Here is a 25,196-nt window from a genome sequence, read left to right as displayed (position 1 = left end):
TGTGTGCACTTCTGGGGCAGGGCTCTGCAGCTATCTTCTGCTCCTGGCGACCAGCCCTCTCCATCTCTGGTATTTCTAGGGAGTCAGTCCCCTGCCAAGCCAGCGAGCCAGAGGGCTGTGTTTGCAAACTTCTGAGTTTTCAGTATCATTGGCCTTACTTGAGTGAGCATCAAGGACATATTGCTGCACACACAGTTCTCCAGCTGGAGAGCCAAGGAGGCTGGCCTCTGAGTCCAGGGACACTGCAGCCCTGAGGGGATGCAAGGAGGCCAAGAAAAGGCCAGGAGCAAGGGGGATATGAGGGTGGTTTTGCATTTGCCTGAAATTGTCTTCAAGAAGAGGTTTGCCCAGAGGGAGCTGCTGCGGGCTGGAGTGGAGGAGGATACTTGACAGTCTGGGACACTGACGGGGTGGCTGCAGTCTGAGTTACCTATTTCACCTTGGCTAGAACTGCTTCTCTCAGCCTCAGTTTCCCCATCTGTAAAATGGAGATAATGGTCCCCCACCACGTGTGGCTGTTGTAATGAGGATAAAAATGTGAGTCGGCAGACTCCCTCTCCAGGCTGGGGATAAATGCTCTGACAAGTCGCCTGGTGGAAGCAGAGATGCTTCCGAGGTGGCTGTTTAGCCACAAGGACCATTGCTAAAATGCTCTGGACTTCAGGAGTGGGGTCCATCAGGCTCCCAGGGGCAGGGAGAGGCTCTGGCAGAGAAGGGGTAGAATTCCAGCCAGTGGACTCTGCAGAAGTCTCAGGGCTTAGGAAGCCTTGGGGCACGTTTGGTCATGAAAATGGCTAGGTTCCAGGAAGTAATTCTCAGATCCCTGAGGGTCTTAGGGCCAGCAAGCTCCAGGTGACAGTTGCAAGGCAGCTGTGCAGAGGGATAGGAAGAGCTGTGGGTCTCAGCCCTGCCTCAGCTACTGAACCCACTATGTGATCTTGGGTAAGTTCTTCCCCTCAGAGGGCCTCAGTTTCCCCATCTATAAGATGGGGGTTTCACCTAGGCCAGTGTTTTTCATGCAGTGTTTGGTGGGGTCTGGGCTTTGCCTTAAGAGCTGCCCTGCGGGGTGGGAGGGTGTCTCGGACACCTAAACTTATGCTTGGTGTATGAGTTTCCTATTGCTACTGTAACAAATTACCACAAACTTAGTGGCTTAAAACGCACAGATTTATTATCTTACAGTTCTAGAGATCAGAAGTCTGAAATGGGTCGCAGGGCTGCATTCTTTCTGGAGGCTCTAGGGGAGAATCTGACTCCTTGCCTCTTCCAGCTTCTAAAGGCTGCCCGCATTCCTCGGCTCATGACCCCACATCACTCTGACCTCTGCTTCCGTCATCACATCTCCCTCTTTGACTCTGACCCTCATGCCTCCCTCTGACGAGGACCCATGTGATTAGGTTGTACCCCTCCAGATAATCCAGGAAATCTCCCCATCTCAAGATCCTTAACCATATCTGCAGTGTCCCGTTTAACATGTAAAGTATCATAATCACAGGTTCTGAGGATTAGGACTGGGCATCTTGGGAACCATCATTCTGCCTCCCGTACCTGGCTTCAGCCAGAGCCTGTCCACTCTGGCCCAGCCCCTCTGAGATATCCTCTGTCCCCAGTGCCCTTGGCTTCACTTGCTCTGTTCCAGCCGTACCAACTCCTTGCAGATCCTCAGCACACCGGGCACACAGGCCAGACCAAGCCTTGGGATTCCTCCAAGCATGGCTAGTGGGGTCCAGGGCTAAGAAAGCTTGCTGACCACCCCCACCCCCGCCCCATGGTACAGATGGGAAGACTGAGGCCCAGAAAGGAAAGGGACTTGCCTAAGTTTGAGACTGGCATTTCCAGGATGATTCTGGCTGGAAGGCCCATTTTACAATAGAGAAACTGAGGCACAATGGCTCCACCTACACGCCACCCTGAGGATATGCTCCTGCTATTGACTTGCTGGGAACTCTGTCCCAGGCCAAGTGTCATTGATTCATCCCAGTAGGAAAGGGTGGGCTGATGGGCTTGTTGGCCTCTCTGATGGCTGCAGCCCCCAGCCTCTAGCCCAGGGGTCACACTCAGTAGACTTTTGTTGAGGACAGAGTGGGTTTTTACAGAGGGTTTACATTTGACATAAGGATTCTTCTGCTAAAATAGAGTTGGACAGTACTGCCCTCAGACCTGGGTAAGAGGGGCCCCGGCCCCAGGCCCCACTCTTTAGAAGGCCTCTCTGGCCCTCTCTCAACCTTGTTGTTCCCCACGAGGCAAGGAATGTTCAGAGGCCAAGGGAACATGCCCACCCAGAGCCTACATCCCCCTTTCGACCACACTCTGCACCCTGGGCAGACCCCAGCCTGGAATTCCCTGCCCCAAAGACCCCAGGCCTGCTTCCAAGGCCAGCACAGATCCTCCCATGGTGGCCTACTCTGCCTGTGGGACCAGCCCTAGGGCTGAGTGGTGGCTGTTTGGGGGGCATGTGGAGTGAGCTGGGGGTGCACGCATGTGGGGGGCTCCTCGTGGTGAGGAACAGAGTCAGAGACAGGAGGAAAATGGAGGGCAGGCAGCTTCCTCCTGACCACATGCTGCCATGGAATTCAGAGAAGACCAAGAAGTCTGAGTTCGAACCTGGCTTTCCAAGTTATTGTGAAAATATGTTCGTCAAGGTAGGAGAGTAGAACATATATTGTTTAACGTTTTGCTAGCCTGAGATGTCGCTTTTATTTATCCGTATGGTATGTGGGTCTCCATTTGTACTTGTGATTCCCGACCCACAATGTTAAGGGCAGGCCAGGAGTCTTCAGAAATCCTTCCAACCTTGAGATCTGCAGGGGTCTGGCTGACCTTCCCTGCATCGTATCCCCTCCAAATCCAGCTGACACCTGTCTGTCTTCTCTCCCCAGATTAGCTGCTGCCCGGGAGAGAAGACCCGGGCAACCCGCTAGGGCGACGGCCCCTGCCCCGAGGGCCGGGATCATGAAAGGCCTCGGTGACAGCCGCCCCCGCCACCTGTCCGACAGCCTGGACCCACCACACGAGCCCCTGTTCGCAGGGCCTGATCGCAACCCCTACCTGCTGTCGCCCACGGAGGCCTTTGCCCGCGAGGCGCGCTTCCCCGGGCAGAATGCTCTGCCGGGGGACGGGCTCTTCCCGCTCAACAACCAGCTGCCACCACCGAGCAGCACCTTCCCCCGCATCCACTACAACTCCCACTTCGAGGTGCCAGAGGAGAGCCCCTTCCCCAGCCACGCCCAGGCCACCAAGATCAACCGGCTGCCCGCCAACCTCCTGGACCAGTTTGAGAAGCAGCTGCCTATCCACCGCGATGGCTTCAGCACTCTCCAATTCCCCCGCGGGGAGGCCAAGGCCCGGGGCGAGAGTCCTGGCCGCATCCGCCACCTGGTCCACTCAGTCCAGCGGCTCTTCTTCACCAAGGCGCCCTCCCTGGAGGGCACGGCAGGCAAGGTCGGCGGCAATGGCGGCAAGAAAGGTGGCCTGGAGGACGGCAAGGGCCGGAGGGCCAAGAGCAAGGAGCGGGCCAAGGCTGGGGAGCCCAAGCGGCGCAGCCGTTCCAACATCTCGGGCTGGTGGAGCTCCGACGACAACTTGGATGGTGAGGCTGGCGCCTTCCGCAGCGGTGGCCCAGCCTCTGGACTGATGACACTAGGCCGCCAGGCAGAACGCAGCCAGCCACGCTACTTCACGCACGCCTACAACACCATCAGTGGGCACATGCTCCGAGCCTCCAAGAACAACACCGCCGAGCTGACCGCCCCGCCACCTCCGCCGGCACCCCCGGCCACCTGCCCCAGCCTTGGGGTGGGCGCTGACACCAACTATGTCAAGCGGGGCTCCTGGTCCACCCTGACCCTCAGCCACGCCCATGAGGTCTGCCAGAAGACCTCAGCCACCTTGGATAAGAGCCTGCTAAAGTCCAAATCCTGCCACCAAGGTCTTGCCTACCATTACCTGCAGGTGGGTCCCTGCCAGGGTCAGGGTAGGGTGAAGGATTGTGGGGAAGGCACCAGTTTGAGGCCCAGCTCTGTCACAGATTGACTTGGAAAGTTGTTTCACTCAGGCCTCTGTTGACTCGCCTAGGAAATGGGTGGCTGGTGGTATCTTGCTAGTAAGAGGACTCCTTCCACTGGTCATGCCCTCAGCAGACATTGATTAGGACCCTTTTGAGACCGGCCCTGAGTAGGGACCAAAACATGTCCCTTCCCTTTAGAAGAAAAATATGGAAGCTGTGCCTTCTATCCCCTCCTAGGACCAATTGCATGGCATTCTGCTTGCCAGCCTCCTGCCTGGTACTGCCCCCAGACTGGGGGCTCCTTGAGGACAGGGACCAGATCTGGTGCAGCTCTGTGTCCCCAGGGCCCAAGACAGGGTCTGTCATACAGGAAGTGCTCAAGAAACATGAGAGGAGAGAGGGGTAGATGAACAGATGGACACTTGAATGAATAGAGTGAGAAATAAATAAGACATAGTCCCGATTATCAGGATGCTGGGAGAGAAAGACACATGAACAGACATTCCTGTCAGCATGAGCAGAATGTGATGGAGATGAGCAGGGCGACTGCAGGAGCCCCGAGGCCCTAAATCAGTTTGGGGGACTAGCTTTTTTCTTTCAAACACTAATGTTTATTGAGGCACTTATTATGCACCAAGGCTGCACTCCTGGAAAGTGGCAGAAGGCTCAGAGACATCTCTGCTGCTACACTCGTGCTGGGTCTCTCAAGGGCAGCGTGAGTGGCTGAGAACTGGCTGACTCCCGGGACCGGAGCCCAAGCTGTGGGTGAAAGTTACAGGAAGTAGATTTCGGTTCACCTGCAGATGGAAGGGGCTGCTTCAGTAGGTAGTGAGTACCTCATCCTGGAGGGCGTGTCAGCACAGGCCTGGCCAGCCTTTGGGAACACATTAGATGCATTTTGAACCGGATGAACATCAAGTCTGACCTGAGTTCTTGTCATTCCATATAAAATTCCAAAGACAGTGAGACTGTGGGGGGAGGAGGCTATTTTTTTCAATAGGAGGGAAATGAAATCTAGGCAATATTTTATATATTTAAGGCTTTTGTGGCTCTCAATCTACTTCCTTAGCTTAGAAACATCAGAGGGGGTGGTGTGTGACCTAGCTCCCTCTCAAATGATATGGTTTGGTCTGATCACGTGAAAATGCTTCAGAAACACCGTGAAACGGTGGCCCTGCAGGCCCTGGAGTGGTGCTGCCTGCTTGCTCAACAGGAAGTAGGTGGGTAAGGGCTGGGGAAGCCACAGGTGTGGAGCAGGGATATACAAAGCCACCTTCCCAGGGGACAGGTGGAGGTAGGAAGGATGGACTAGCAAATGGTTTGGGGTAGAATGTGCAGGTCCTGGTGACTGGCTGGGCAGTCAGTTGGGGAGGAAGGTGTTAATGGGAAAGCTGCAGGGTGGGGGGGACCTGGGATGGCAATCCCAGGCAGGGACCCTCCCTCAGCCAAGAATCAGCCACTGGCAATGTGGGAACTGAGAAGAACGTGGTCTCTGTGCAGGCATGGTGATGTGGGGAGTGTGGTGTGCACTTGTGGGCATGGCGAAGAATGGGTGTGCTGTGCACACTGAGAAACATGTGTGCCTGGGTGTCCGTGGTGACGTATAGACCCAGGGAAGGTGTGTGCTCTGTATGTGTTGAGGCGGGGACACGGTGAGGAGGGGCAAGTTGAGATGTGTCTGCGGCGCAGTGGTGGCTGGTGTGCACGTGAGGAGGTGTGTGCTCTCTGTGTCCACATCGTGCGCTCACTGAGGGGCGGGCACATGATGAAGTGGCTGGGGTGCGTCCTTGGGGAGAGGGGTGCGTCCTCGGGGAGAGGGGTGTGTCCTTGGGGAGAAGGGTGCGTCCTTGGGGAGAGGGGTGTGCGGGGAAGGGGCATGCTTGCTCTCTGAGGTGCATGTACATGGCACGGCGTGCTCACCCTGTGCTCGGGCTGAGGTACGTGTGAGTGCTGAGATGAGCGTACTCCATAACGAGGTGAACGTCCACTGTGTGGACACATCGGTGGGTATCAAGTGAACAAGGGTGTAGACAGTGTGTGCTGCCCCAGAGCAGCTGGCAGAGCCTGGCCTCAGAAGGGCATGGGAGGTCCCCTCAGTTGGTTTCTGCCACTGTAACCACTGAGGACCAGGGCTGCCCTCACAGCTGTGACCTTACTTACCCTTATCACAGCCCCCTTCCACAGATGGGGTCCCTGGAGTTCAGATGGGAACACTGGGCCCTTTTTCCAGCTCACCACATGGCTGCCAGACCCCACAAAGCCCTTGTGCTCTCTGTACCTCAGTTTACCCACCTATAGGATGAGGAATGTTGTTTGGCCCCAAAGACCTCACCCCTGTACTGATGTGCTAGGGTCCCCTGACTCATCCTCCCCCACCATCCTAGGGTGCAGGGACCTCTCTCAAGCCTGCTGTTCTTATCTGGGCAGTGGAATCATAAGCCATCCACTGAGATAGCAGGGGAAGTAATGGGAACACAGGGGTTGCTCAGAAGGGTGGCTGCAGTGGAAGCCATCGTGATCATTCTGTCTGGGCGGTTTTGCTGGGGCACACTCAGCCTGGGATCCACGGAGATCTGGGGCTGGAGAAGGCCACATAGTGAAGCTGCGGCAGAACTGGCTCTGGAACCCAGGTACCCTTCCGAGCCCCGGCTCTGCCCTGCTCATGGGTGCCTTTAGTGGCAGTACCCAGCACCGAAGGCCGAATTCCCCGAGGTGGGCAGCGAGGGAGCTTCAAGGTCCTGGAGATGGGGGTTCTAGCGTGCAGCTCACTCCCCAGGTGATGAGCCCGAGGCTGGGTGGCCGGCGGCGCGCTGGGGGTGTGCGCTGCCCGCCCCCCCCCCCACCAGCCACCCTTGCTGAGGGCTGCCCGCCCATCCCCAGGTGCCCGGAGGCGGCGGCGAATGGACCACCTCGCTGCTGTCCCCGCGCGAGGCGGACTCCACGGGCGAGGGCCCCATCCCGTGCCGGCGAATGCGCAGCGGCAGCTACATCAAGGCCATGGGCGACGAGGACAGTGACGAGTCCGGCGGCAGCCCCAAGCCCTCCCCCAAGACGGCGGCGCGGCGCCAGAGCTACCTGAGGGCCACGCAGCAGTCGCTGGGAGAGCAGAGCAATCCCCGCAGGTGAGCGCACAGTCCCGCCCCCTAGGGTCGCGCCCGCAGGCCAGCCCTGCCCCCAGAAGCCCCACCCTGGGAGAGCCTCTCCCAAGTCCAAGTCCCGCCCCAGGAAGCCTCTGCTCACCAGCGAGTCCGGCCCCCTGGGAACCCCGCACCAGAAGCCCTGGCCACCTGTGAGTTCTGCTCCCTAAGGGGACCACGCCCTTAAAGCGAGCCACGCCCGCAGGCTTACCCTGCTCCACTGGGGCCCCGCCCACTTGTGAGCGCTCCTCTGGGAAAGCCTCTTTACACTCGTACAACCCTGGCTCACAGGCAAGCTTTGCCCTCTAGGTGAGCCCCTCACAGGTATGCCCCACCCCTGGGAACCTCGCCTTCCTCCTCTTCAGCCGCCCCGCCCGGAGATCCCAGCCCCACAGATGAATCCTGCCCTCCAGCCTCAGACCCAGGTGAAGCCCCGCCCCCAATGAGCCAGGCCCCCTAGGTGAACCCTCCTTCCGGTTAGCCCCCTTCCTGAGATCTTGGTCCTTAGCTTGGCCCCTGCACTTTGATGAGTTGACTCCGGAGAGCCCCGCCATTTGGTGAACCACCCCATAAGCCCCCCACAGTTAAGTCCTGGCCACAGGTGAGCTTTATCCTTTGGTAAATCTTAAGGGGAGTCTCTCCAGAGTGATTGGCCCAGGTAAACCCTGCCCACGGGAGCTACATCCCCAGATGATTTCCACTCGTACAGGGGAACTGCCCCAGGAGACCCTCTTCTTCAGGTTAGAGAACCCTGCCCTTAGTGAGCCCACCCCTTGTGCCAGCACTGACCAGGGAAGGCCAGAGCCCCCTCTGTCAGTGCCCCTGTAATTGACCCCTGAGTTGAGCTCCGAGACTGGGGATGAGGGAGGATCCAGAAGTCAAAGGGAGATAGACAGCCTTCACCTGTCCCATCACCCGGCCTGGCATTCCACCAATGGAGCCCCATCCTGTTGCTTTAAGACTGGGAAGAGTTAGTGAAAGTGTGGAAAATGAAACACGTGCACACAGGAAGCAACAATTAACATGTTAGAGAGAGAGTGAGCCTTTCACATGCAGAAGTCACCGTGGGGATTAGAACAGAAAAGAATGAGTGCAAAACAGGTGAAAGTCGGTATAGGTGATTCAGAACCCACTGAGGAAGAGAAACAAAAGCAAGTCAGAAACAGACAAAGGACTTGGAAGAGTTAAAGGAAACAAGCTTAGTCCTAGTTCTTCTACTCCTGGGGGCAAGAGCCAAAGCTTCACTGGAGGAGGTAGCCTGGGAGGACTGCAGCAGAGGGAATAGAGCAGGGCAGGTGACAGTAGACTGAGGCAGGGAGTCTCATTGGCTGGGACAGAGGCAGGGAATGGCCTCCAGAGGCAGGGAATGGACACCACCAGCCATTCCTAGGTCTCACCCTCTCTGAGCCTCAGTTTCCCTAGCTTTAAGTGAACGGGGCTGAGCTAGATGATCTCTAAGACCCCTTGTACTCCTGAGATCCTGCAATTCCTTGAATGACCTGTGGGCATGGAGGTGGGAGAGGTGGGCAGGACCAGGGCCCAGGCCTTGAATGAGAGGGAATTGATAATAGTAGTACAGGCATACCTCAGACCACCGCAATAAAGTGGATATGGCAATAAAGTGAGTCACACGAAATTTTTTTGTTTTCCAGTGCATGTAAAAGTTATGTTTACACTATAGTCTAAGTGTGCAATAACATGATGTCTTTTAAAAAGTACATACCTTAATTTTAAAATGCTTTATTGCTGAAAAATGCTAACCATCACCTGACAACTCAGGGTTGCCACAAACCTTCAATTTGTTAAAAAGAAAAGAAGAGAAAAGAAAAACACAAAAAAAGGAATATCTGCAGAAGGCAGTAAAGTGAAGTGCAATAAAAGGAGTATTCCTGTAGTAACAGTAACGGGGGCCATCTGTTAGCACTTGCTGCGCTCTGGGCTCTATGCCTGCCCCAGTGCCCTTTAATCTGCATCACTGAAACCTCCTTACAGCCCCAGCAGGCAGGCACAATGACATCCCCCACTTTATAGGTGAGGAAACTGAGACTTAAGGGGTGATGACTTGCCCAGGGTCACCCAGTGAGGAAGCTGGATTCCAATCCAAGTTTGTCTATGTCAAGGCCCTGAGCTGTTGGCAGCTTGGACCTTATTTCCAGAGTGGGGGAGTTGGGGAGGGGGAGGCCCAGAGTCAGGTAGATGTGAGAAAGATTGAAGAGCCAGGGCTATGGGGAGAAGTGGTGAGTCTTCAGGGGCCTGGTGGAGGCTACCTGGACATTGTGTCAAAACTGATGACCTTTGGGCAGTCCTGGCCAGAGGTCAAGGCTGTGGGCCTTGACCCATCTCCTCTGTCCAGCCCCTGGAATTGCCCCAGGCCTGCAGAGGAGGGGGCTGTAGAATTGAGCTGGTGTGGCCCACCCCTGGTTTGAAACAGTCAAGAGCAAGCTTGTGCTGCCACCTCGCGGTTGCAGTGGACATAACAGGTGAGGGCCACCTGCACCCTCCAGACTCACAAGGCCTCCAAAAGCTGGGAGCAGCTCTCCCCTTGCTCATCATCCCCCATACTACCCGAGATGGCAGTGACTTCCATTTTACCCTCTGCCACTGGATAACCTTGGCCCATTTTTCCCCCTCTGGGCCTCAGTTTCCCATGCTGAACAAAGGGTGGGCTGAGCCCCATCTGCTCCCCATCCCCACCAGGAGTCTGGACCGCCTGGATTCAGTGGACATGCTGCTGCCCTCCAAGTGTCCGAGCTGGGAGGAGGACTACAATGCCGTCAGCGACAGCCTCAACGACTCCAGTTGCATCAGCCAGGTGAGGGTGGCAGGCAGCCAGAAGGTCAGTGGGCTTGGGAGAGCCCCAACTCCCACCCAGCAAAAGGACAGACGTCCAGGTCCAGCCTCTGCTGAGTGGTCCCTGAATGTCTGCCCCGTGCTTCTGTTCGGTCTCTGTGCCTGAAGCTGCCTGTGTGTGTCTCTTCCCCACTGACTGTCCTGTGGCTGGAGAGCAGTCACAGGGCCTCACATTGATGGCCTAAGCTGTGGGCCCAGAGGAAGGGGCCATACCACTGCCTTAGACCCAGGAGCCCCGAGGATAGGGGACTGGAGACCTGGGTTTGAGTCCCAGTCTTGTCACTGACAGTATGAACCCAGGACAAAGCACTCCCTCCCTGATCCTCAGTTTCCTGATTTACCACCAGAGGGTGATAATTCCTATTTCAAAGGGTTGTGAGGAATCAATGAGATAACAAACATAATGTGCTCAGCAAAGGGTGGCTCCCTTGATGGTTAGCGTTTTCATCTTGCTGTGTGACTTCGGGCAAGTTGCTTCTCCACTCTGGACCTCCATGTCCCACCTGATCAGTGGATAGTTGGACTTCCAGGGTCCAGCCAGCTCTGCCACTAACAGTGGTAAACATGCTGTGCTATACTATTAATTCTCTCAACCATCAGCTAGCTCCTTGATCCCTCACAGCCACCCCCAGAGGGGGCCTTATCATCCATATCCCCATTTCATAGATGAGGAAACTGAGGCCCAGATAGGTGGGATCACAACAGCTAGGAAGAGGCAAAGCTGGGCAGAGATCTAGGGCTGTCAGACCCAGACCTGGACCTCAGCCCCTACCGTGTTGTGCACAGTACTTTACAGTTTGCAAAGGGACGACCAGTCAAGGCTTGAGGGCTCCCCCCATGGTGTGGATGGGGAGACGAGGCCCAGAGAGGGCAGACATCTGCCAGTAGTAGCACAGTGAGGCAGTGGAGGCAGCCAGGTGCAGACCCAGCCACCTCTCTGGGCAGGAACAGGCCCCAGGTCCCACGGTGTGCAGCCCCACGGCCTGGGCTAACGGACTGCTTAAAACTTTCGGATCCCAGCTCCTCACCACCCCATATTCCTGGCCCGGCCAAGCCCGCCCCAGCCCCCATCCTCAGCACTGTCGTTCCCACGCTCCAAGGAGACTGACATCAGATGTGCGGAGAGGGAGAGCCCCCCACCGCCGGCCAGGGGACCCTCCGCCCCACCATCCTCATCCAGGCGCCACCAAGTCTCACCTGCACCGTTGTCCTGGCCTCTGTGCCTGCCACCCCCAATCTATTCTCAGCGGCCAGAGGGAGCTTGTAAAAGACAGAAGTCAAATCACGTCACCTGCCCCGAAGCCTCCCATGGCTCCCGCCTCACCCTAGTGAAAGCCAGACCTGTGAAGCCCGGCCTCCCTCTCAGATGTGATCCCCGACTTGCTCTGTCACTCACTCTGCTCCAGCCATTCTGGCCTCCTTTTGCTCCTCACACACCCCATTCCTGCCCCAGGCCCCCTGCATTCACTCATCCCTCTCCCAAGAGCATCTTCTCTCAGATCTTTGCACAGCTGGTTCTTCTCCGTGTCCCAGGTCTTGGCTCAAATATCACCTCAAGAGGGACCTGCCCTATCACTTGCCTCAGGGGGTCCCCGAGGCCCTGTTTCCTTACTCTGCTTAATTTTCTTGACAGCACTTCTCACTATCTGGAATTATACTTGTTAGTTGATGTCTGTCTCACTCTTAAGACTGGGAGTTCCCTACAGACGGGGACCTTGCTGTCTTGTCCCCACAGAGTCCCCAGCACATGGCACAGGGCACGTAGGTCTGCTGAATGGACGGCATCCCTCCTTGTCTCTCCCATCCTGCCTGTTCTCTCATCCCTCAGTCTCCCTGTCGGTCTGTGTCTGTCTCCCTCTGTTTTTCTCTCCCCTCATTCACATTTTTCTCTGATTCTCTCCAGTGTGTCTCATTTCCATGTTTCTCTCTGGGTCTGTCTGTCTCTCTCACACCCACCGTCTCCATCCCCTGCCTGGCCCTGGCACCTGGAACAATTTTGTCCTTTGGCTACACGAAAAGGTACACAGAATCAGCCAGGCTGGGGACCCCAGCAGGTCTCTCCCACTACCCCCTGCCCAGCTCCAGCTCTCCCCTAGCCCAGGGTCCTCTGAACCCCCAAACCCTCATCCCGTGAAGCTTGAGTGACCTGAGCCACATATGTCGCCCCAAAGTCAGAGATGTCCAGTTCTGTCTGTGTCTCTGAGGCCTCAACTCCTGCCAGAAGAAGCCCCGCTCCCACCAGGCACTGGACTGTGTAAGCCCTGACCAGGGAAGAGAAGTCTCTGGGCTCTGTCCCTAATCTGTACATCCTGGGGGCTGCCTGCCCAGGTGAGAGACAGCAGACAGGACATCCATGGTCCCAGAAGCCAACCCAGGAGAAAGACTTATAAACAGCAGATTACAAGTCTTCAACAACACCCAGCCCCAGAAGGAGTGAGCCTCCCATCCCTGGAGGAAGCCAAGACCTCCCAGCAGCTGCACCTCAGCCAGTCTGGGGAGGTTAGACCAGCCAGCCACAAGTTCTCTTGCAGCCGGGCCTGAATACCCCACCCTAGCCCCCAGCCTCGGTCTCCCCATAACCCTCCCCGTCTCTTTCCTGCAGATTTTTGGACAGGCCTCCCTGATCCCCCAGTTGTTTGGCCACGAGCAGCAGGTCAGTATGTTTGCCATTCTCTCGTCCCCCAATCCCAGAGGCCAGGGCTGGGTCTCAGGCACCTCAGTGGTCCTGGCCCCTGAGCCGGGCAGGTGCAAGCAGAGCCAGAACCAGGAAAGCCCCCTCCAGTGAAGGTGGTGTCAGGGATCACGTTGGTGCCTGGACCTTCCACTCTTTGGCCCTATCGCTTCACTTCTCTGTGCCTCAGTTTCCTCTTCTCAAAAATGGAAAAGAATGGGCTAGGATCTATGGATGGGGCAAGAATAACCCCAGGATATTGGCATAACATTGTAAATCAACTATACTTGAATTAAAAAAATGTTTTTTTTAAATAGTAACCCCAAGATAAAGGAAGGTGTACCCTGAGAGCTTCTAGCTCCCTCCTTCCTCTCATCCCCCAAAGCCTGGGAAAGGCCTGGGGAGACTGTTCCATTTGGACAGATCAGGGGCTGGGGGCATTGGCCTTCACATCCCAGCCGCAGATCCCCTGACTTATCTCCTTTCTTGGGTTCCAACAAGACCTTTCAGGATGTTAAGGTTCTGAAATGAATGCAGAGACTTTTCAAGCTTACCAAAGGTGGTGAAGACGACGCCAGTCCTGGCACTGTCTGCCTGTCCTAAGGGTGCCCCATCCCACGCACACCCATCCTGCCCCTGGAGGTGGTCCTCTCCTCCCTCCCAGGCCTCAGCCCCAAGGTCAGATAGAGAGGCAGGGAAGGTGCTCTGGGCCCAAGTCCTCATCGCGGCCAGGAGTGGCAAGGGACTGATCCAAGGCCACACGGCCTACAGGGCAGAACTGTGACTGGCCCCACATCTCCTCATTCCAGCCACGAATGCCTCATGTGCCTCCCACCTTCATATCATAATTCTTCTTGAGCACATTGTTGCAGAGGGTCTTTGGGGAGCCCACAGTGGGCCAGGTGAACTCTTCCTTCCTTCAACAGCCTCATGATAAGGGTGTGATGTGTTCACATATAAAAGCCCCAGGGCAGTTCCCTGCACATAGTACGTCCTCAGTGATATACATACCAACAGCACTAACCAGCTGGCCTCTCCCTGGGAGCTTGGGAGCATCTTAACCGACACTGACAAATCTTTGCCCTCGCCCCACAAAGTTGCCTGTAATAACAGGTACAGGTTATCAGGTGCTTAGTTTTCCCAACTCTATTCGAAGCATGTGATTATGAATGATCTCATTTCATCTTGACCACAATCCTGTGAAATCTGGTCTCTAATTAGCCCCCATTTTATAGATGGGGAAACTGAGGCACAGAGCAGTTAAGTGACTTGCCCATATTCCTCTTGTGAGAAAATGATGGAGCCGGGAATGAAACTCTGGCAGTCTAGCTCCAGAGGTGGGCCATTACCATGCAATCCCTAATCAAGACCTCATCACCCTTGGCAATCACAGGGGCCTCTCAGTATACCTCAGGTTGCAGCTTTGGAGGATAAACACCTATCTCTTTAATATCCTCTCCAAGTGAATTTTGGGTGTGTCACATGGCCTACATTTTAATTTATCAGTGCTGTCTGATAGAATTTTCTGTGATGATTGGAAGTGTTCTATAATCCATGCTGTCCAGTAAGGTAACATGAGCAAGTGAAATGTGGCTAGTGTGACTAAGGAACTGAATTTTGTTTATTTTAATTAATTTAAACCTAAATAGCCACGCATGGTTAGTTGCTACCATATTGAACAGAGCAAATGTAGACCTTTCCAAACATATACTCCAAACTGGGTGATGATCAGGAATTCCCTGGCAGTCCAGTGTTTAGGACTCCGCGCTCTCACTGCCGAGGGCCCGGGTTCAATCCCTGGTCGGGGAACTGAGATACCACAAGCCGCTCGGTGCAGCCAGAAAAAAAAAAAAAAAAAATTGGGTGATGATCCATCCAGTCGTTTTACCTGCTGCAGTGCCAGACGAGTCCACGGGCATTCTATTCCATTTAGATAGGGAAAAACTGATCCAGAGGATAGTGCTGGCCTGCCTGAGGTCACACAGCCAGGTCCCGGGCACAGCGGCCCCATATCCAGCTTCATCTTTTCCTCCACATGGTGCTCAGTCAACTTTTGCCCCCTCCCGTGTAGCCCAGGTGTCTTCCCAGACCCCCACCCAGTGTCCATCTTTAGCCAGCCGACTCCTCAGCTTATATTCTGTGATCCCCAGGTACCAAGATGGCCTGAGACATGGGTCAGACAGACCCTTCCAGAACCCTTGGAGAGTGTATGTATGGTGAGCCCCCCTCTATGCTCACACCCCCAGCTGCAGATTTGTAGGATCTTGTCTCTAGAGGGACACTTAGAAACCATCCAGGTGAGGTTGAACTAGATGTGAGTTGGCAAATAGCATATATACCTCCATTCGCCATACTGCCCATGGCAGATGTGACTAATCAATCCTCACTGCCACTACCCTCATTCCAGTATTATTTTCTCTCACCAGACTATTGCATCAGCTTCATCTCTGGCCTCTGCCTCCATTCCAGACCCTATATCCAACATCCATTCTGTACAACAGGGCTAGATTAATCTTCCTTAAATATACATTTGGAGTATTGATTCTGCTACTTCCTCACTGGGTACAACTGGCAAGTATCTTCCCCTCAGTAGCCCTCAGTTTCTTTGCTTATAAAAATGAAGGAATTGGACCATAAGATGGTAATTATCTAGCACACCTACTGCCACCTCCCCATTCCAACATTCAGGGCAGACATTACTGATTATAGCCTTCCTTCTGGCTGAATTCAGATATGACCTCAAAATCTATTAATTAATCAGTCTGGACACACAAGATATAACCTAGCTAACATCCTAGAAAGTATGTTTAATAGTTTCTCCTCCATTGTAGAGATGGGAAAATTGAGGCCCAAAGAGGTGAGAGAGTCTGTATATTTCTTAAGGGCTCCATCTGCCCATCCCGTGTCCTGAGTGAGACGGGAGCAGGAGGGTGGGCCGAGCTGAGGCCCCACAGACTCCAGCTCTGCAGCTGAGCCGACCGCCAAGCACCCCATCCCTCCCCAGTGGGCACAGCCGGCCCCTGATGCCTGCTTTTGCCCTGACAGGTACGGGAGGCAGATCTGAGCGACCAGTATGAGGCAGCCTGCGAGTCGGCCTGCAGTGAAGCAGAGTCGACCACGGCGGAGGCTCTAGACTTGCCGCTGCCCAGCTACTTCCGCTCCCGCAGCCACAGCTACCTGCGCGCCATCCAGGCGGGCTGCTCGCAGGAGGAGGACAGTGTTTCCCTGCAGTCCCTTTCCCCCCCCTCCCAGCACCGGCAGCCTCAGCAATAGTCGCACGCTTCCGAGTGAGTACCGAGACGGGGGACCCCTGGGACCGTTCCTGGTGGACCGGAGGTGGGGAGGAATCCATGCTTGGTGAGCCAGGATTGGAGGGATGGCTAGCAAAAGCAGGAGACCTTGGGGCCGAACTTCCCACCGACTGGTGAACTGGAGCTCAAATGGCAGCAGCGGGGCGGGGTGGGGGGCGCGGGGGGTGCTGTCACAGAGGCAGATGTCAACACTGGGGGTGGGGTGAGGGGGTCGTGAGGGCTGGAGATTGTGAGATACTTGGTTGCCCCTGGCTCTCTAGACCCTGGCTCTTACTGAAGCCCTACTTACCTGTTTGGATTAGTTCAGGTAGGCAAACCTGTGGGGAGGGTGGGCCCCTGCAGGGAAGAGGATGGGATCTGCATTGAGCCTTCTCAAAGGGGTGGGTTTGCAGGTTTCTCTCATATTCACAGTCAGAGACAACCTATCCTTCCTGATATTTGTTCTAAGTTCTCTGACAATAACCCAGGCACGATCAGAGAAAACGGGGACCCTGTGTCCCAGAGCAAGCCATGACCATCAAGACCCAGCAAGATCATACCACAATTTCTGGCTTAGTAGAGAGAACTTTGATCTCACTCTGACTAGAGAGTTTTCCTCCCTGAGCCTCAGTTTCCCCAGGTATAAACTGAGGCATAAGCCAGACCCCAGAGAGCTCTCGGGGGAGATGAAATAAGGCTGTGCCTGGAGAGGTTTAGGTGGGCCCTTGCACATGGTAGGAGCTGACAAGTGTAGCTCTTATTACTGGTTCTCAGACTTGACTCTGAGCCTCCTGACAATCAAAGGCATTGGGGTTGGATTATTGTAGGAAAAGACACATGTTTCAAGCGCTCAGTTGGTGTTTGATATAAATAAATGAGCCTGAATCTTATGGATATTCTATACACAAGAAACCAGCTTATTGACTGAATGAACTGCAAAGGCAGGGGGCAGAGCAAGAAATCACTTTGTTTCACTATTGCCTTTCAAATCGGGGCTGATATCTGGGCAGATCCCCGAGCTTTTCCAGTCATTTTTAGACCTTAAGGAACAGTCTCATTTTCAGGTATTGAGAGTCTGGTCTCATTTCAAAACATCAGTCTCATCTACTTCAGACCTCATGCACCTGCAACTAGGGCCTGACTGGGCTCAGAAGCCCACAGTGGGGAGCTGGGCGTGGTGGTCAGTGTCTTCTCTGTTCCTTGTTCATCAGTGGCAATTTCTGGTTCCTCCAGTGGGAGGGGAAGGTCGCTAGTGCAGATGTTGTCTGGCATCAGGAGTATCTGTGTGACAGATGCCACTTGCTAGCTCTTTCTCTTAGGTGGTGCTTTCAGAGTTTCTCCTATCCTGCAGGGCCCTTGTGGTGTCTTCTTTCCTAGCATGGGCAATCCCCCTCCAGGCCACTGCTGCTTATTCTGCCTCAGTTTCTCCAACCAGTGGTCCCCCTCCTCCATACTCAGCCTCTTTTTGCCAAGGGACCTGGCCCTGCCAGGCAGGCATCTTGGGCAGACTCCTCTGATGACAACTCCAGCCCTACTGTCTCCCTCAGCTCCCACTTAACCCATGTGAAAATGAGGCCTGTGCCTTGCAGAACTCTGAAAGTATAGGCTTGTCTGCTACAGCCTTCCTTCTAGACCTGCTGTCACAGCTAAGCCTGCCAGCCTCTCCACGTTAGAAGTCTCCAAAGCAGGTGTCGGGGTCCAGTTTCTTTGGCCTCCAAATCCAGGGTATCCCTGCCAGGCTCTCCCAGGCACTCTGTTACAGTCTTATAGGAGTCTCAGGTAAAGGATCAGATTCCCCACATCATCAGGCCCAAGGAAAGTTCTCTAAGCAGGAGGTGGGCCTGGGGAATCAGATAGCATGTCAACAATTTTCTTCAAATAAACCTTCACTCACCAATCTCCCCCGACCCCAATCACTCATGAATGGACTGAAGATGGGTGATGGGCTACATGTCCCAGAGCTGTCTGGGTCCCTGTATTGGTCAGCTATTGCTACAATAGTGCTGCAAAGCAAACAACTACAAAATCAGTGTAATACAACAAGTAACATTTATTTCTTGCTCCCAAGTTTGTGGGTCAGCTGGAATGGCTCTGCTCCACATGTTTCTCACTCTCTTCCTGGGACCAAAGGGTCCTCCTGGGAACAGTGGCTTTAGCAGGGCATGTTCTCATGTTGATGGCAGAAGCACAGAGAGCAAGCCTAACTACACAGGCACATTTCAAGGTCCCTGCTTGCATAATATCTGCTAAAATCTTATTAGTTAGAGGAAGTCATAGCTCAAAAACAAGGGATGGAGAACTATCCTCCCACCGTGTGGACAGAGGAAGGGGTGAAGAACCAGGGTCAGTAATTCAATTTACTGTGGCCCACTTTCTTGGCCACATTTATTTGTGTCCCTCTCACAGAAAATACCCTTATCCCAAAGATCCTGAGAAGTCTCATCCAATCATAACATCAGGATCTCATGGTACACCTGAAACTAATATAATATTGTAAATCAACTCTCCTTGAGTAATAAATAAATACATAAATACATGCATACATACATACATAAATTTTTTAAAAAGGAAAAAACATCTCATGATCTGTGTCAGATCTGGATGTGGCTCCTCTTGATCAAGCAACCTAAAATCTAAAATTAAAAAAAAAAAAGATATCTACCTCCTACCTCCCAACCCCCCCCCCACACACACCCAGCATACATTGGTAAAATAGGGGCAGGATGACTGCAGTCTACACTCCTGTTCAGAAAGAGGGAGAAGGGGTTCAGAGACTTACTGATCCATGGCCATTCTGAAGTCCTTCTGGGCAGATGTTGGGCAAATACTCTGAGAAAGGGAATGTCTCTTGACTAGGCCCAAGCTCTATGCCCTGGGGTTGATTCCCTAAGCCATGGTTTTCCGTAGCTCTTGGCTCTGCTCTCTGAAAGCCCTTCCTTTTCCATTAGCCTTGTTGGCCATGTCTAAAGAAAGCATTGGAGAATAGGCCTTTGGGCAACCAAAGAGCCTTCTTTGTCTGCTTCCTGCCTGAAGAACGTTAGGGACCCAGATGTCTTTTTACATCTTGAGTGGTCTCAGTCCTTTGAGCCTAAGCTGATCATAGGTGCTCGCTTCGGCAGCACATATACTAAGCTGATCATAGTTTTGGCCACACACCTCCCTCAAACACTTTATGGGTTTTCTATGTATTTGATTCCACTTAACCCCATGTACCAAAAAGCACACCCACAATTATTTTTGAGTCATGTCAGTCTCTCTCAACTCAATTATGATGACTTTGGGTGCATCAGGCTTCTGTGGGGCCATGCTCTTAAGCTTTCTAGAAGCTCTTTTGAGCAGCTAAGAGCATCTACTGAATGGTACCTTATTATTTTAGAGTATTAATAAAAGATGTTGTAACCACATCCTCGATTTGATCTGGCCCACATGCTGTATCTTAAGGCCATGACCTTGGTCTGATCTTTGTCCCCAGGCTGTATATTAATTTGAAACTGATTTACTGGCTGGAGAAGCTGGAGTTGACTGATCTCTTGTCCAACTCAGCAAGTTCTGGGCTCTCTGTATTCCCTCTAAACACTCCCTGTGACACTCCCTGTTTCTTTTATGAATTCCTCTTTCTTCTAAGTCCTTACCAAATTCAGCCCAAAGGAGCCAGCTCTTGCTTTCAACATTTTACCTGGAAACTCTCTTGCCCAAATCCATTGGTTCTCTTCAAGTTACTGTAGATTGACAGTTTTACCAAGCATTTTGTCTCTGCAGAGTATGGGTAACCTTTTTTCAAGCCTCCTCTAACAGTTTGCTCACTGCTCACCACTTGGTCCCAGAGCCAATGCTACATATTTTTGTTTTTGTTGCTTATACACCCCACTCTTGGTACCAATTTCTGTATCTATCAACTATTATCACAATAATGCCGTGTAACAAACAAGCACATCTAATTTCAGAGGCACACAATAATGCGCATTTGTTCTCATTCATGAGTTTTTTGGTTGGCTGGTTCTGCTCTGCGTGTCCTATATTCTCCTCCTGGAACCAAAGCGCACTCCTGGAATCAGTGCCCTAGCCAAGGCATGTACTTCTCATGGTGGTGGCAGAAGTATAAGAGGGCAAATCCCACGGTACAAGCTCATTTCAAGTCTCTGTGTCACACCTATGAACATCTGGTTGGTCAAAGCAAGTCACATGAGCCCAAAGCCAAGGTCCAGGGAAATACACTCAACCTTTTGTGGGAGAAACTGCAGTTACATTGCAAAGGGCATGAACACAGCGAAGGGTTGAGAATTGAGGCCAAAAATTCAATCACGGCCCCTTCAGCACATCCCGTATGAATAATCCAGCATTTCTGGCTTTAAATGTAGGGATGTGGGGCTCCAATTATTCTCAGTTTGGGGGCTTAAGCCCAAACCAAGATACTCAAGAAAGTACTGGTAGCAACATCTGACACCTACCCAGACATGTGTGCACATATATACCTACTTATGGATATATATAAGGTTCTGTACCCTTAGACCTCTCTCTCTGAAACATATAAAAACACATGCACACTGATATTCTCACATGCACAAACATACACCTAATCTCTACATACAGTTGCACATGCTCTCACATATGTGTGTGTCTCCTTCAAGGCTCATGCCACCTCCACACCTGTGAGGAGATCATGCCCCTAACAGATTGGAGCCACCAAAAAAATCCCCCCTACCCCGTGTTTCCCCACTCAGCCCTCCCTCCAGGTCTCCATAGTGACCACTACATACTTGCTTCTCTCTCCTCCAACCCCTGATCCCCTCATGCTCGGCAGGTAAACTCACCTGCCTTGCAGGGAAAACCAAAGCCACCAGATTTTTCAGACCTGTGCCCAGAGCTGCAGTTGGTCCCTACAGTAGCTTAGTGCTGGGTTAAGAAAGACACTTAACTGTCATCTATTGGAAAATTATCATGATGCACAATTTTTATTAGAATAAGGTCCTTTACTGCCATCTGCCGCAGATGTGTCATAATAAATATATAATTCGATTATGTCTGTGTTGTGAACAGCACCCCCCTTATACGTGGCACCCTTCATCAGTGTAAAACTTGCACCACCATCCATGGCATTCTGGCCCGTAACCACCTCCCTCCTCACAGACACACCCCACCACCCACAGGTACACCCTCCCTCAGACACTGTCTCCCTGCAGGGGTCACCCCTACTCAGAAGGCTGCCCCCTGTCCTCAGCATATGTCTCCAAGAAGTGAGCAGTCCGGGGCCTGTCCCCCACCTAGGGCTGTTCTGAGCCCCCAGTCGCTGAGGGGCATGAAAGCTCTTTGTCACCCTCACATGGGCACATATGCTCTCAGGCCATATGCCGGCAGGTGGGTGGATGGGGAGGCCACTTACTGAGATGGTGAGAGCCTGGGAGGGGTGGGCCCCTCCGGAGTGGCCCTGGGCAGGGCATGGAGCTGCCCACCACCCCCCACCTGCTGGCTGGGGGCTGGCCAGCTTCCCAGCTGCCGGCACCCCCTCTGTCCCTCCCCTTCTCTGACCCAGATTCCACATTCCAGAAATAGCTCTGGCAGGTGACTGGCAGGCAGGGTCGGCCCCAGCCGGGATGGTGGGGGAAACAGAAGCTTCGCTACATACACATGCCCCTCCCCAGCCAAAGGACCTACCTGGGAGGGCCCACGGGTGTGCCATTACCCCCTCAGTCTGCCCCATCCTGCCCCCTCTCTCTCCACTTCTGAGAAAGAAAAGAAAGAACAGAGAACGCGCTCTGTGCCACTCCTCCCTTCCCTGACGCTGCCCATCCCCCATTAGCGCTCATTCTCCTCTTCTCCCTCCCTTCCTCCATCCCTTTCTTCCAGCTTCCCCTCCCCTCCATCATCTTCGCCTTCTGTCTGCCTGTCTCCCTCAGCCCTGTTTCTCCCCACCAGCCTTTCTCCCTTTCTTTCTTCTCAATTTCTGGCCCTTCTCCCTCCCCAGCCTCCCTTTCTGTGTCTCTCCCACTCCCTCTGAATCACAAGGGAGGCTGTGATAACACCTAGGAGCGGTGGCTGCTGGGTGGTACCTGCCACCTGCCCCTGCCCCGCACCTACCGCATTCCCCGCACCTGCACCTGGGTACACGTGTGTACACGTACACATGTGCACACACATGGAGTCACTCTCTGACAGTGCTTGTGATAGGTTCCTGGACTGGGAAACACCCTTGCTCCTTGCTCAGGGGACCTGAGTTCTAGTTTCAGCTGTGCTGTGTCACTCTGGGTGAGTCCTGACCCCTCCCTGTGCCTTCAAGTTCTCCATCTATGTTGTGAGGTTTGGGTTTGGGGACCCACAAACACCTCCTATCTGAGTCACAGAATGCTCTGTCCTCCCTTCTTTGTCCCCTCTCCCCTCCCCCAGAACTCTCCCAGTTTCTTCTCTGATTTACTCTCTCCTCCATAGACACAGGAAGGGAGGCTGACAAAATTCCAGTAAGCAGCCAACCTTCCAGGCAGCCTTGTCCCCCAAGCCCTCTCCCAGGCCTAACCCTAACAGTCTCCGGTTATTACACTACAGGCTCCTATCAGGTTGGACACTCCAATCCCCAGAATATCAGGGCTGAGAGGAACCTGAAAGACCATCATGTCCAGAGATGCAAATAGACTTCAACATGTCATCTCTGATCCCTGGAGCTCAGGACTGAGATTGGGTTAAGCAGAGAAATGTGCCACCATCGATTAGTGATGGCTGCTTTGTCCAGGAATGTTGCATTTATCTGAAATTCCTTGTTTAGCCCAGTTAACCACACACACACACACACACACACACACACACACACACACACACGCACATACACGTTTACAGATTTTTTTTTAATTAATTAATTTATTTATTTATTTTTGGCTGTGTTGGGTCTTCGTTTCTGTGCAAGGGCTTTCTCTAGTTGTGGCAAGCGGGGGCCACTCTTCATCGTGGTGCGTGGGCCTCTCACTATCGCGGCCTCTCCTGTTGCAGAGCACAGGCTCCAGGCACGCAGGCTCAGTAGTTGTGGCTCACGGGCCCAGTTGCTCCGTGGCATGGGGGATCTTCCCAGACCAGGGCTCGAACCCGTGTCCCCTGCATTGGCAGGCGGACTCTCAACCACTGCACCACCAGGGAAGCCCGTTTACAGATATTTTACAAAGAAACTGTAGCCTAGAGGAGGTGAGTGTCAAGTCAGGGTCACCCAGTTAGAAGGTCAAGGAGCTGTTTCCCACCTCGGTCTGCCTGACTTGAGTTCCCCATTATCCTGTGTTGGGGGGGCCATCCGAGGTCCTGGTAAAGAGATGCAGTGTGGTCACAGGAGTTTCAGGGAGAATTATCTGGCCACATGGGCAGGATGGATTGGAAGCTGTGCAGTGGTCCAGGCAAGGCACAGTGAGGCCTGGGCAGGGGCCATAGAGTCAGAGAGTAACGGGAGGGTCCAGGAGGCCTTCCTAGAGTGAGTGATGAGGAGCCAGAATTCCCACCTCCCGAAATAGGCACCTCTCCACAGAGGGCACTGGGCAGAAGGTGGGCTTCCTCCCACAGTCCCACCCAGCCTTGGACCAGGAAGTTCCTGGTTAACTGAGTCACTCTCCTAAGTTCCATTTTTAGACAGATCCATTGAGCCTTCTGGGGGAAATAGTGATTGGGCTTAAGGACTGGTGGGCAGGCTGGGAACCACAGCTTTGAGATTCTTTTTTTTTTAACAAACTTTTTTTTTATTTTTGTGGATTATTTTTATTTTTTATTTTTTTATTTTTGGCTGCGTTGGGTCTTCGTTGCTGCACACAGGCTTTCTCTAGTTGCGGCGAGTGGGGGTTACTCTTCGTTGTGGTGCACAGGCTTCTCATTGCAGTGGCTTCTCTTGTTGTGGAGCACAGGCTATAGGCGCACAGGCTTCAGTAGTTGTGGCGCACGGGCTTAGTTGCTCCGCATGTGGGATCTTCCCGGACCAGGGATTGAACCCATGTCTCCTGCATTGTCAAGCGGATTCTTAACCACTGCGCCACCAGGGAAGTCCCAGCTTTGAGATTCTTGAACAAGAATAATTCCTTACTCCCTCAGGGGTAGAGAGGTCAGGCCAAAGGAGGAGAGACTAAAAGGCTTAAGTTGAACCTCGGAGGCCCTGAGGCCATGGTTAAGGGCAAGAGCCTTGCAATGAGGCAGCCCTTTCATTGAATAGATGCTTACTGATCACCTCAATGGGCCAGGCTCTGCTCTAGGCACCAGGGACACATCAGTGAACAAAAGGGAAACCTCTGCCTTCATAGAGACTACATACTTTGGGGGGGGGCAGATAGGGGGAGGCAGACACAACAATAAGCATAAATAACTCAAATAAGTATATGGTTTATTGGCAAGTAGTGTAGGGCAAGGAGTACTGGGAGTGCCGGCAGCAGGAGGGGAGGGGTATTGCAGCATAAACAGGGTACCAGGATAGAACTCATTGAGACAGATGTTTGAGCAAGCACTTGAAGGAAGTGAGGGAAGGAGTAGTGCTGGGGAGGTACTCCAGGCAGGGAGAAGAGTGGTACAAAGGCCCTGAGGCAGGAGGGTGCCTAGTGCATTGGAGGAGGAGCAGGACTGGTGTGGTTGGGATGGAGCAAGATAGAGTCAGGCATGTGCTTTGGGGCTTCCTGAATTTTCCTAAGTAATCAATCTAAAGATAAGACTAAGTGAATGGTATAGGTGTAGCATAGTGACTGTGAGAAGGGCAAAGTAAGCTAATATTTTCGCAGTGCTTAGTACAGTGCCTGGCATCAAAAAAGGCTCAATAGCCCTCAGTTGCTTTTGTTACTATTATACCTTTATGCAAGACAGTGGTATTGGAAAGACTGTATCATCTTCTTGAATAAGATGCTTTTTTAAAAAAATTAATTAATTAATTTATATTTTTGGTTGCGTTCGTCTTCGTTGCCGCGCGTGGGCTAGAGAAACCAGTTGTGGGGAGCGGGGGCTACTCTTTGTTGCGGTGTGCGGGCTTCTCATTGTGGTGGCTTCTCTTGTTGTGGAGCACGGGCTCTAGGAGCATGGGCTTCAGTAGATGTGGCACGCAGGCTCAGTAGTTGTTGCACATGGGCGTAGTTGCTCCGCGGCATGTGGGATCTTCCCCAACCAGGGATTGAACCTGTGTCCCCTGCATTGGCAGGCAGATCGTTAACCACTGCGCCACTGGGGAAGTCCCTTGAGTGAGATTCTTTTCTCCACTTTACATTTGGAAAAGAGATGCACAGAGAAGGGAAGGGACTTGCCTGGGT

General features: G+C 53.3%; 1 protein-coding gene across 1 annotated transcript in view; it reads left to right on the top strand.

Annotated features, from left to right (window-relative positions):
- The window catches only part of DLGAP4 (DLG associated protein 4), a 200,636-nt gene that overhangs the window by 112,646 nt on the left and 62,794 nt on the right, over window positions 1-25,196 (top strand). Inside the window, 6 exon segments of the mRNA XM_036824561.1 lie at window positions 2,880-3,951; window positions 6,887-7,128; window positions 9,841-9,955; window positions 12,596-12,646; window positions 15,710-15,904; window positions 15,906-15,951. Coding sequence (XP_036680456.1) covers window positions 2,953-3,951; window positions 6,887-7,128; window positions 9,841-9,955; window positions 12,596-12,646; window positions 15,710-15,904; window positions 15,906-15,951 — 1,648 coding nt within the window. The 5' untranslated portion in view covers window positions 2,880-2,952.

The sequence above is a fragment of the Balaenoptera musculus genome, chromosome 15 (genome assembly GCF_009873245.2).
Source record: "Balaenoptera musculus isolate JJ_BM4_2016_0621 chromosome 15, mBalMus1.pri.v3, whole genome shotgun sequence".
NCBI lineage: Eukaryota > Metazoa > Chordata > Mammalia > Artiodactyla > Balaenopteridae > Balaenoptera > Balaenoptera musculus.
Note: the sequence above shows the minus strand (reverse complement) of the source record. Positions and strands in the feature narration are given on the sequence as shown.